The 12,685-nt window shown below is 32.7% G+C and overlaps 2 protein-coding genes across 2 annotated transcripts; both read right to left on the reverse strand.

Moving 5' to 3' along the window:
- Nucleotides 1-2,786: 2,786 nt before the first annotated feature.
- LOC130623987 (uncharacterized) lies at nucleotides 2,787-6,801 on the reverse strand. The gene is made up of 3 exons (XM_057439547.1): nucleotides 5,782-6,801; nucleotides 5,561-5,644; nucleotides 2,787-4,561 (listed from the first exon to the last, which is right to left on the reverse strand). The coding sequence occupies exons 1-3, from the start codon at nucleotides 5,848-5,850 to the stop codon at nucleotides 3,023-3,025; spliced, it is 1,692 nt and encodes a 563-aa protein (XP_057295530.1). The 5' UTR covers nucleotides 5,851-6,801; the 3' UTR covers nucleotides 2,787-3,022.
- Nucleotides 6,802-7,186: 385 nt separating this feature from the next.
- LOC130623988 (uncharacterized) lies at nucleotides 7,187-11,823 on the reverse strand. The gene is made up of 2 exons (XM_057439548.1): nucleotides 10,807-11,823; nucleotides 7,187-8,994 (listed from the first exon to the last, which is right to left on the reverse strand). The coding sequence occupies exons 1-2, from the start codon at nucleotides 10,852-10,854 to the stop codon at nucleotides 7,528-7,530; spliced, it is 1,515 nt and encodes a 504-aa protein (XP_057295531.1). The 5' UTR covers nucleotides 10,855-11,823; the 3' UTR covers nucleotides 7,187-7,527.
- Between the last annotated feature and the right edge of the window lie 862 nt (nucleotides 11,824-12,685).

The raw sequence follows: 12,685 nt of genomic DNA on the forward strand, positions 1-12,685 counted from the left end.
CTATATTAACTTGTGATACCTTTTTGTCCTAGATATGTCCTAGACATAACAATGGAAACTCAAAGTGAGAAACCCTGTAAAATATTTAAAGAATTTCATTACTTGCATGGTTTCTTTCACCAAAATGTCATCGGTCTCCAAAAATCCAAGCCATGAGACTTTGTCAAAAGAATATTTGAGTAAGAATGATTTTTTTAGGTATCATCTTTTTCAGCTGAAATTTGTGCAGTAAACAAACCTACGTTTTCTTCAAAAACATCTTCAAAAACATTTTAGTTGCACCCATCAAAGTTTCTTAACATTCTAGGGACCACCTACTTAGTTCTTTAACGGGTTTCTTATTAAAAAAAACTAGAATGAAAATTGCTTTTAAGGTTTGTCAATTAGGTAAAATATATGACTTAAATGACAATACACCAGTATTTTTAAAAAAGTTAAAATACCAAGTAATAAAGTTAACAATGTCGTATCTATTTATATTGTTTTTCTCATAGTCCACCTATTAATTGGTATTCTGTTAATCAGGGGCGGTGCCACAATTTCCAAAGTGTGGGGCAGGGGGGGTAGGCATAGTAGTAGTTTTTGAGATTTTAGTGACAATCAAAGAGCAAAGCGAGTTGTTGAAACAGCTGGGTTCCAGGGGGTGCTGTAAGCTCCCTGGGGCGAAGGCCCTGGAAGCCAATGCATATTGAGAGTCCTAAAACACGTAAAACGACTATATTTAGTGAGATAGCCTGCAGATTCATAACAAACATTTAATAAGTTTTTCAAAATTTTTTAACTAGCTAGCTAGCTGTACTTACAATCAATTTCTTGTTTCTTTTTATTTACTACACAACAATAAAGACTGGTCATACTGAAAGAGAACTACTTTGTTCATCACTAACATACTGCCTGGCAGTGAGCGGGATTCGATCGGCGGTCCCTATAACTGGGAGCCGCAGGCGAACCCACTACACTACGTGCGGCAATATGTTAGTGATGAACTCAGATACTTTATCCGGATGGTGTGTATACATAGGTGAATATTTATCATAGCACATCCGTATTTCATTCTTAACAGAGAATGTTTCACCCCGATCAGACCTCTATCATGACGGGCGAGTATAATGCGTGTAAGTCATACTGAAAGAGAACTACTTTGTTCATCACTAACATACTGCCTGGCAGTGAGCGGGATTCGATCCGCGGTCTGATCGGGGTGAAACATTCTCTGTTGAGATAGAAATACGGATGTGCTATGATAAATATTCACCTATGTATTCACACCATCCGGATAAACTATCTGAGTTCATCACTAACATATTGCCGCACGTAGTGTAGTGGGTTCGCCTGCGGCTCCCAGTTATGGGGACCGCGGATCGAATCCCCCTCACTGCCAGGCAGTATGTTAGTGATGAACAAAGTAGTTCTCTTTCAGTGTGACTTACACGCATTATACTCGCCCGTCATGATCAGAGGTCTGATCGGGGTGAAACATTCTCTGTTAAGAATGAAATACGGATGTGCTATGATAAATATTCACCTATGTATACACACCGTCCGGATAAAGTATCTGAGTTCATCACTAACATATTGCCGCACGTAGTGTAGTGGGTTCGCCTGCGGCTCCCAGTTATGGGGACTGACAAAAGATAATACCTAAAAAACTCATTCTCAAACCCAAATAGAAAATCCAGTGAACATGCAACCACACACCCTTAAATTAAAATTATATAACTGACCATACCATTGTCGCTGAACCTTTACCTAAGAACATATGTCATGAAAAAAAAACAATTAAATTAAAGGACGATTATACTAGTAAAAGTAATAAAATTACATAGATTCAAATTTGAATGTGAGATTCAATACTATTCTGCACTCAGAAATATGTAATTAGAATTAACCAGGTAACTATATATTCAGCATTACTCAACTTGCTTGCTTGCCTCACAAGCCGATTATCAGCCAGTAGATAGCAGCAAATGGGCTGCAAAACTAAATTTAAATTGCGCCGAAGTTGGGACACGAGCCCGAAACCTTATGATTACAAGCCAAATGCTCAACCATCTCCGCCTGATAATATGATAATATAAATCTCTTTTTTATAATGTTTCCATTATGTTTCGTCCATCGCCAACACACTGCTATTTTTCATATTTATGTCTTGCTTATTTGCCTCTTTATGGTCAAACCTGCTTTAATTAAAAAATAACTTTTCATTTTAATTTCAACTCCGTACGTTTGGCCAGTCATTACGAGTAAGAAATGGCAAGGCAAAAAAATTTGTCTTGCCATTTCTTAGCAAGAAAGAATTCGCGAAAATTAATCTTCGCGAAATTTTTGAAAAGCCTTGATTCGAGAAAATAAATACTCGCAAAATGCACTTTTTTTGAGCTCGCGAAAATAAATCCTCACTAAAATTTGTACACTTAAGGTAGTGAAAATTCTATTATGGTAACTTTGAATCACACAGGATCTTACAAGAAACAAAAAAAAGTATATTAAATCCCAGGGCGTTCTCATAAAACGTAATTTATTTCCCTAACAGAACCTCGGATGCCATTAATTATAGAATTGTTTAGTATTGTAAAAATTCCAGGTGAAAACAAAAATAAAAACGTTTCTTGCTATCTCTGTATTGTGAAAATCCCTAAATCGAGGGTAGTCATTATACCTTATTTAACATTTTTTCGGAAATAAAATTGTTAATGTTATACTCGGAGATTTCAATGTAAATGCATTTAGTGATGATAATAATTTCCTCGAATCAGTTCTCGTCACTCTTACTGAATATAAACAAGTTGTAACTTCTCAATATTTATTTTTGCCAAAATAAAAAAAATTACATAAAACTAGTTCAAAATTACAGATAAAAGTTTTACATACACACTTATTGATTGTGTGTATATCTCGTTATAACTGTCTATTTCATCGTATCAACTGAAACTCTGGGATTACTTCATTCTTTTCTTTCTGTATATTTAAACTTCTATCTTGGTTGCAGGTTAGGCGTTTTTTTTCCATGGGGAGTCTTCCACTACATCACATATTTATCTATGTTAATGGCGGAATCCTTGTTATTTTTGAAATGGAAAACCTTCTCTTTCCTTTCATCTTTGAAAATAACTAAATGTTTTATAGAACAAGAATTCATAGCCAACAGCTTATCGACAACATATTGAATATTGATAAAGGATTCTTCCACTTGTACATACTCCAACGAATCAAAGTTATTCAGAGTGCGAACAAATTTTTGATAGGCAACATACTCTGTTGGATGCATTATTATTAACGTCTTTAGCTCATCGGCCGGGTATAGCGACAACGCTTCCAGATAAGCGTACGTGTTTTTCGTTCCGGATAATTTCAAGTATTCCAAGTGTTTACAAAGTGGAAAATTCGATTCTACAAAATGAACATCATACAAGGTCAAATGTGTTAAGTTTACATAAGTTTCCGGAATCCATGTAGTCTTAATTCCACAAGGCACTTTGCTAATAATATTACGAACGTGTGCATCAACGTTAGTTTTACTCGGCTTCCATGCCTTATAGCTGAATGTCTTGATGTTTTCCGGCTTCCATTTTATAAATTCATTTTCTAAATTGCATACCAACGATGAAACAGATTCAGGCAAATATAGCTCTAAATAATTTTCGAACATAACATTTTTCCATGACCAATGACGGATACTGGTAACACTACTCATACTTTTCTGCACATCAGGATTTAGTATTATTGGTGGAACAACTGGTTCGACAATACGTGGTTGTTCGATAATAGGTGGTTGTTCGATAATAGGTGGTTGTTCGATAATAGGTGGTTGTTCGATAATACGTGGTTGCTCGATAATACGTGGTTGTACGATAATACGTGGTCGTTCGATAATATGTGCTTGTTCCATAATACTGAGTTCATCTGGAATAGGACAAGATCTTCTTTTTTGCCGCAAAGGCATACGCTTTTTTTTGCGCCAATAACGAGGAACACTAGGAGTAGTAACTTTAAAGGTTACATCTTCCAATATAAATGATGTCAACATAGGAGTACCATCCAAAATCCAAGTAAGAACTTCAAGAGGAAATCTCCAACCCGAAAGATATATTTCATTCAAGGCTGGAAAGTTGCGAAATGTTTCATTTGTAATTTTATGCAGCTCTCTATGCCATACTCTATGTAATCGTAGCCTCTGAATTGATGGACAGAATTTTCCAATAAAGTCTAGATTGTCACAATACGTTGCTAATTCCAAAGTATCCTTTACTGCAGTTAATGCAGTGCAGAGTTTATCTGAGGCTTCATAGGTTGGTAAGTAAAAACTACCAAATATTTTTACTGTATCAAATGTCTTCCCATTATCCATTTTTTTCATGAAGGCCGTAAAGCGAGACAATTCTTTTTCAGTTAGGAAGTCAAAATTTAAATTCATGTTAGTCATTGCAATGCTAGAGTATGTTGATTGGCACAAAGACGAACATGTTAAACGATAATTTCGAAAGTCGTTCAGATTCAAATAAGATGCAATCAAGCTACAGATGCACTCTGGTAGGTCTATCAAGAGAGGTTTTTCACTCATCTAGAAACAAAAAACCTTAAACTAGTACAATATACATTATACATACACATAGTTGAACATACATGGTGTTTATGAATTCAAGGAGTATTCAGCCCAAATAAGTTGCGTGTGCTACTTTGCAGACCAGAATATATGAAAAGCAACTTCATGTATTACTCTACTACAAGTAAAAATTTTAAGATGACGATATTAAGCACAAAATTACATTTACCGCTAAACAGAACTTTAAGAAAAAATAAAGGAATTTCATTGCATGTCAAAATTTATCTGTTGCATTACAGAGTTTCAGTTTTTTAAATTCTGAAGAAAAAACTCAATTTAAAATAGAGCATTTCCGAACAAAAAAATTTAAAGAATGATAAAAAGTCGTTTTGAAAATAGTATGTGTTGTACTGTACAACCATCGGATCAAAAGTCAAACGTCATTATTCATGAACAAAGGATGGCATTGAACTTGTTAATTATGCGTTGCACTTATTGATTTAACATTTCTGATTGACATAACTACTTATTAATTTACGTCATGAGGTTTTCGACCTGAATTAAAATAAAATACTGGCCAGAGACTTGATGATATATCGTAACTATGTCTATGTTTTTTGATAAACTTTCGGCCACGATCACATCAGTTTATACAAATAATGTTAACAATTCTTTCATATATATATTGTAAGACTTAACTTTAACGAAACGGTTGTTTTTATAACGCCTAAAGAGAAATGGCAACCAGAAATTTGATACGTTTAACGCCTAGGCAAGCATCTTAATTTTAAAGTTGAAGTAATAATGCTAATTATTTAATTTTTCTGATTAAAAATCGCGCAAAAAGGGTGATTTTTATTAGCCGGGACCAGGCTACTTCAACGCCGTTCCGTAGGGGAACCCTAGGGATGAGTTTAACACATAACCTTATCAGGGTTAGAGAAAAAATCAAACATATAATTTGTAAAAAGTTCAGAAATAAAACAAAGTTTACAAAATGTTAATAAGCATACATACATCAAGATTTGAAACTTTTTGAATGAAGTTTTCTGCTTTCTTCATCATAACACTCTGTAGATTTGATTCGAATCGCGGCAATAACTATAATAGACGACAATTATTAACAATGTTAATTTTCTGCTAGATGAAGTATATAGATAAATTTACTGTTCGACCAATGAAAATATCACCGCGTAATGCGAACATTAATTAAATGTGAATTCAGAAATACTCCTTACCTTATAGTCACTGCATAATGTTGATCTTACTTGTTTCTTATATCTAATATTTTGACACTTATTTAACATCTCTAATAGAACTTTATTAACCAAGTTTTTCCTTTCCCACAGACATGTGACTGTGACCTAAGGTCACCAATCATTAAAAGACCTTTTATTCTAATCTTTTCCTTTGACGTAATATCCGTAATTCTTTGTCACTTTTAAAACCAACAAGAGGGTCTCCGGCTTGAATACTTTCCGCTGTAACACTGTGAAAAATGGCGACTCCTGAACTTTAATTGACTCATACAGTGAGCGACAGTTCACTTTTCAGCTGATAATAAATCTACCTTAAAAAAGTATCTGAGGATTTAGTCCCGTACTGTAAGGAACGTGTGATAAACCTTTTTACCCTTAGCGTGCAAGAATGACGTTTACGTTATTACACGTATAAACAAACGCTCGGAGTTGCCTTGGTCAAGGATCATTAGTCATAGAATTGTCATTGAATAATATAGATATTATCATGTCATGAACAAGCAAATTTATTTTAGGCTACATTTCGACAACTGCAGCTGTCATTGGCGGGTCATGATCGAAGTTATCTTTGGCTCTGTATAAGTGTAGTATGTCATTACAGAATCGATATCAACCAATCAGCAGTTAAAGTAATTCACTTCATCACGGATATAAGATAGAAACATCAGATTTTTTGAAATATTTCTTTCTTTCTTAAAGTTCGGTTTCTGTTACATTTTTTCTTGGATTTACTAATAAACAGTAGAAAACAGCAACTAAACGTCGTAGCTGCTACTTCAACAGTTTAAATGACTTAAAAAACAATGCAAATTATGCATAATAGAATCATTAATGCAGAGGGGAAAAATTATTGGCGGCACAATTGCTCCCTCCGAAGTTTTGCATTGTCTATTAAGTACTGTTGAAATATAATTAATAACGAGCGGGAAAAATAAGAAAATAATTTTTTAAATCTTAACAACAAGAAAACAAGATAAAATTTGAGAATTACTTACTGTCTTCTAGTAATGTAATAATCTTGACCACACTGCAAATTTCTTGTAACATATTTTAATAACAGAGTCTTCCTTTTCCGTAGAAGTGTGACTTTAGGTCATTCATTAAAAGATCTTTTGTTATATATATATTTTTCGTTGCAACCGTAAGGTTATATGTTCTTTTTCAGATTAGGAAGAATGAGGATAAAGTTCATAATTAAAAACCTATGTTAGCCAGACTGTTACCCCTGCACTTGCATAAGCAATAGTAATATAAACACACGCTAATTGATATAAAAATAAGTGTACGTACTTAAAATTTTTGTGTAGCTAGATTGATAGCTAAGAAAAGTAATTTTACAACTATAAGATAGGGTATGTCAGCAACAATCAAAAGGTTATCCAAATCAGCAACAAAAATTGAGATAGCTCTTTTTTTTCTAAAATAAAAAAATTACATATAACTAGTTAAAAATTACAGATAAAAGTTCTACATACGCACTTATTGATCATGTGTATATCTCGTTATAACTGTCTATTTTCAGGATCATGACGCATTTAAGCTCAAAATCTCTTTGAAATAAAAGTTTACAAAACCTTAAGGACCACTGCAAATGAAATTTATTTACTTTTTATCGTATCTAATTGAAACCCTGGGTTTACGTTTTTGTTTTCTTTTTGTATAATTAAAATTCCATTTTGGTTGCAGGTTACATACATCGCGTTTTCGTTCCATGAGAAGTCTCCACTACATCACATACTTGTCTATTCTGATGGTGGTATTTTTCTCTTTCGCTTGATCTTCAATAATGGCGGAATTCTTCGGCTTCTTGTTATTTTTGAAATGGAAAACTTTATCTGTCCCTTGATCTTTAAAAACAACTAAATGTCTTATAGAACAAGAATTCATAGCCGACAGCTCATCGACAACATATTGAATATTGATAAAAGACTCTTCCACTTTGACATACTCCAACGAATCAAAGTTATTTAGAGTGCGAACAAATTTTTTATAGGCAACATGTTCTGTTAGATGCATTAAAGTTAACGTCTTTAGCTCATCGGCTGGGTGCAGTGACAAAGCTTCTAGATAAGCGTGCGTGTTTTTCGTTCCCGATAATTTTAAGTACTCCAGGTGTTTACAAAGTGGAAAATTCGATTCTACAAAATGAACATCATACAACGTTAAATGTGTTAAGTTTACATAAGTTTCCGGAATCCACGTGGTTTTGATTCCACAAGGCAATTCGTAAATAATATTTCGGACGCGATTTCCGATGTCGTTTTCACTCGGCTTCCGTGCTTTGTAACTAAATTTTTGGATGTTTTCTGGTTTCCATTTTACAAATTCATTTTGTAAATTACATACAAATGATGAAACAGATTCAGGTAAATATAGCTCTAAATATTTTTCAAACACAACATTTTGCCATGACCAATGGCGAATATTGGTAACACTACTCATGCTTTTCTGCACATCAGGATATAGCATTTTTGGTGGAACAAAACGTGGTTGTTCAATAACATTTGGTTGTTCGATAACATTTGGTTGTTCGATAATACGTTGTTGGAGTATAGGAGAACTGCAACATTTTTCTGGGGGAGGCCGTGGAGGTAGGTAAGTAGGAATATAACACAGGAAGGTTATGTCTTCCAATGTAAATGATGTCAACATAGGAGTGCCATCCAAAATCCAAGTAAGAACTTCAAGAGGAAAAGTCCTACCCGTAAGATATATTTCATTCAAGGCTGGAAAGTTGCTAAATGTTTGATCTGTAATTTTATGCGGTTCTAGAAGCCATATTCTATGTAATCGTAGCTTTTCAATTGATGGACAAAATTTTCCAATAAAATTTAGATTGTCACAATATGTTTCTAATTCCAAAGTATCCTTTACTGCAGTTAATGCAGTGCAGAGTTTATCTGAGGCTTCAAAGTGTGGTGCATAACAACTACCATATATCTTTACTTTATTAAATGTTTTCCCATTATGCATTTTTTCCATGAAGGCCGTAAAGCGAAATAATTCTTTTTCAGAAACAGTTAGGAAGTCAAAATTTATATTCATGTTGATCATTGCAATGCGAGAGTATGTTGATTGGCACAAAAACGAACATGTTAAACGATAATTTCGAAAATCGTTCAGATTCAAATAAGATGCAATCAAGCTACAGATGAATTCTGGTAGGTCAACCAAGAGAGGTTTTTCACTTATCTAGAAACAAAATACCTTGAATTAGAAAAATATACATTATACATAGATATAAATAAACATACATAGCATTTATGAATTCAAGCGGTATTCAGCCCAACTGAGTTACGTTTGGTACTTTGCAGACCAGAATATATGAAAAGCAACAGAACAGAAACAGAACTTTAAGAAATAATAAAGGGATATTATTGCATGTCAAATTTGGTTGTTGCATTACAGAGTTTCAGTTTTTTAAATTCGGAAGAACGATTGAAATACGGCATTTCCGTATTAAATGTTAAACAAAATAAATGCGAAAATTTAAAAGACTGATAAATATTTGTTTTAAGAATAATATGTTTTCTATTGTATAACCATCAGTCAAAAGATGCATTTGATGAACAAATGATGTCATTCAGCTTGTTAATTATGCTTTGAATTAAATTATTATATTGGCCACTTCTGGCTTACGATATAGGGAATTTGATTAAATGCGCGATTCAAAAACAAAAACAGCGCGTTGGAAGGAGTTCATATCATTATGAAACAAGGTACTGAAATAGGGAGAGAAAAAAAGGCAGGAAGGACGGGAAGAAATTTCCGAAGAAGGTGCTACCAAAATTATCAACTTTATATAATTATGAAAGTTATGGAAGCTAATACACCTTTCCCAAATTTCATAAATTATAATAATTATGATGTCATCCAAAATTTCATATGAAAGTTATGGAAGCTAAATCTAGCCTATTACAACTATCATTGTTTCTATTTCTAATTAGATTTCTCTTTAAGAAACAAATTCTACGTATTCAGTTTTACCGATATATCGTATAAATTTTCTGCTCTAAAAAATTTACTTAAAAAAAACAACATCATGCAAGGTGTAAGGTCTACTAAAATTAGTTCTTTCATTATAGCTAGCTATAATATAGCATATGGTACTCCCTCACAATGTTTTAACATCGAATGTCAAAAAGAAGAGTTCAATTCACAATTATCTAAAACAACAAAAATGGGGTTTTTTGTGCTCCATGTAGCTACTTTAATAAATGAGATTGTGAAACATTTTACGTGATTGCTTTTTCTCTTTTTTGAAACTTTTTCTCTCAAAGCCTTCAAAAACACTCATTCGAAATTGATGATTAACAAACAGTTTATCTAGAAAATTAAGCTATAAAATCGAAAGCTTTATAAGCAAATTACGTTAATGACTGAATAAACCTTTAGGGACGTAGTTTCTCTATTTCACTTGCGTAATTTAAGTCTAGTTACTTTGGCATGGATGAAGCATTCGGTCTAAGATAAAAGTTTATAGACGTCGGTCTCTGAAAATTCAGTAAGTTAAACACTATGATTATAGGTTAATTTTTTTCATGCTTTATTTCATCAAATCGGTCTAAAAAGATACTATACAAAGTTTAAATTCATATTTTAATTATTTTCTTAAGTAAGTAAGAATTATTTGAAAGTAAAAGAACATGTTTATCAATAGAATTTTGGCTGTATATGTATTGTAGGACTTAACTGAAACGAAACGGATGTTTTTATAACGCCTAAGAAGATATGGCAACCAAAAGTTTGATGAGTTCACCGTCTAGACAGGCTTCTTAATTTTAAAGTTAAAGTAAAAATGTAAATTATTTCATTTGTCGAGTTGAAAAATACGCAAAAAAAAGTGATTTTCATTAGCCGGTCCAAGGATTTCATAAGCGTAGAGGAGCCCTAGGGACGGAGTTGACATATAATCTTATCAAGTTAGAAAAAAATGTGAAAGGTTTTATTTGTAAAATTTGAGAGACAAAACAAATTTCACGTAATGTTAATAAGCATACATACATCAAGATTTGAAACTTTTTGAATAAGTTTTTCTTCTTTTTCCATCATGACACTCTGTAGATTTGATTTGAATCGCGGCAAATAATAGACAACAATTATTAACAATGTTAATTTCTGCTAAAAGAATTATATAGATAAATTTACAGGTTGAGAAATTTGCAACTCCGTGATGTATCCTAAAGGCAGATCTTTTGTAAACATAATTGAAAGAAAAGCTCAAATACAGTATGCTTGCGTATCAAAAGTGTATTAAACAATGAAAATATTACGACGTAATACATTAATTAAAGGTGAAATTCAGAATTACTCCTTAGTCACTGCATAGTGTTGATCTTCCTTGTTTTTTATATCTAATATTTTGACACTTGTTTAACATCTCTAATAGAACTTTATTAACCGCGTTTTTTCTTTCCCACAGGCATGTGACTATGACCTAAGGTCACCAATTATTAAAAGACTTTTATATTCTAATCTTTTCCTTTGACGTAATATCCGTAATTCTTTGTGACTTTTAAAACCAACCAAAAGCCCTGCAGCTCTAACACCTTCCGCGGAAACACTGCGGAAAATGGCGACTCCTGAACTTTAATTGACTCATACAGTGAGCGACAGGCCACTTTTTGTTGATAATAAATCTACCTTAAAAAAGTATCTCAGGATTTAGTCCCGTACTGTATAGAACGTGTCATAAACTTTTTCCCCGTAGTGGACAAAAATGACGTTTAAGACATTACACTTATAAACAAACGCTCGGAATTGCCTTGGTCAAGGATCATTAGTCATAGAATTGTCATTGAATAATATAGATATTATCATGTCATGAACAAGCAAGTTTATTTTAGGCTGCAGCTGTCATTGGCGGGTCATGATCGAAGTTATCTTTGGCTCTGTATTAGTGTAGTATGTCATTACAGAATCGATATCAACCAATCAGCAGTTAAAATAATTCACTTTGTCACGAATCTAAGATAGAAACATCAGATTTATTGAAATATTTCTTTCTTTCTTAAAGTTCGGTTTCTTTTACATTTTTTCTTGGATTTACTAATAAGCCAATCATTCAAAGAATTGATTATCATTTCTACAGAAACCTGTTGCTTCACATATTAATTCCACCTCTTTTTTAATGGTTAAAACATAAAAAAAGTGTATAGCATACTTTTTACACTGTTAATATGGTACATGAGATCATTGCGCAGGTTTAACTTTAATATTTGAGCTGATCTTTAATGAGATTAGTAGAACATTTGAGACCAATTATTGTAGGAAACAGCAACTAAACGTCGTAGCTGCAACTTCAACAGTTTAAATGACTTAAAAAACAATGCAAATTATGCATCATAGGATCATTCATGCAGAGGGGAAAAATTATTGGCGGCACAATTGCTCCCTCTGAAGTTTTGTATTGTATATTAAGTACTGTTGATAAATATTAAATATCGAGCAGGAAAAATAAGAAAATAATTTTTTAAATCTTAACAATAAGAAAACAAGGTAAAATTTGAGAATTACTCACTGTCTTCTAGTAACGTAATAATCTTGAACACACTGCAAATTTCTTGTAACAAATATAAACCTCTGAAACCCTTTTTTTAAACAACATCTACGTGATAAGATTTTAATAACATTAGAAGTGCGACCTTAGGTCACTAATCGTTAAAAGATCTTTTGTTATATATATATTTTTTTTTCTTCGTCGTTGCAACCGTAACGTAAGAATTATTAGATCTTAACTAGTAGTTTATAAAGACAAAGTTCATAAATTAAAAACCTATACAAGCCAGACTGTTAACCCCTGCACTTGCATAAGCAATGGTAATATAAACACACGCTAATTGATATAAAAATAAGTGTACGTACTTAAAATTTTATTATTTTA

The sequence above is a fragment of the Hydractinia symbiolongicarpus genome, chromosome 13, assembly GCF_029227915.1.
Source record: "Hydractinia symbiolongicarpus strain clone_291-10 chromosome 13, HSymV2.1, whole genome shotgun sequence".
NCBI classification, from domain to species: Eukaryota; Metazoa; Cnidaria; class Hydrozoa; order Anthoathecata; family Hydractiniidae; genus Hydractinia; species Hydractinia symbiolongicarpus.

Bases quoted from the DNA above. Each gene is read 5' to 3' on its own strand.
- LOC130623987 (XM_057439547.1), bottom strand. From the start codon at position 5,850: ATGTTAAATAAGTGTCAAAATATTAGATATAAGAAACAAGTAAGATCA. The intron at 5,645-5,781 runs GTAAGGAGTATT...CGTCTATTATAG, and splicing joins CATTATGCAGTGACTATAAG to TTATTGCCGCGATTCGAATC. The intron at 4,562-5,560 runs GTATGTATGCTT...TTTTGTTTCTAG, and splicing joins AAAAAGTTTCAAATCTTGAT to ATGAGTGAAAAACCTCTCTT.
- LOC130623988 (XM_057439548.1), bottom strand. From the start codon at position 10,854: ATGATGGAAAAAGAAGAAAAACTTATTCAAAAAGTTTCAAATCTTGAT. The intron at 8,995-10,806 runs GTATGTATGCTT...TTTTGTTTCTAG, and splicing joins AAAAAGTTTCAAATCTTGAT to ATAAGTGAAAAACCTCTCTT.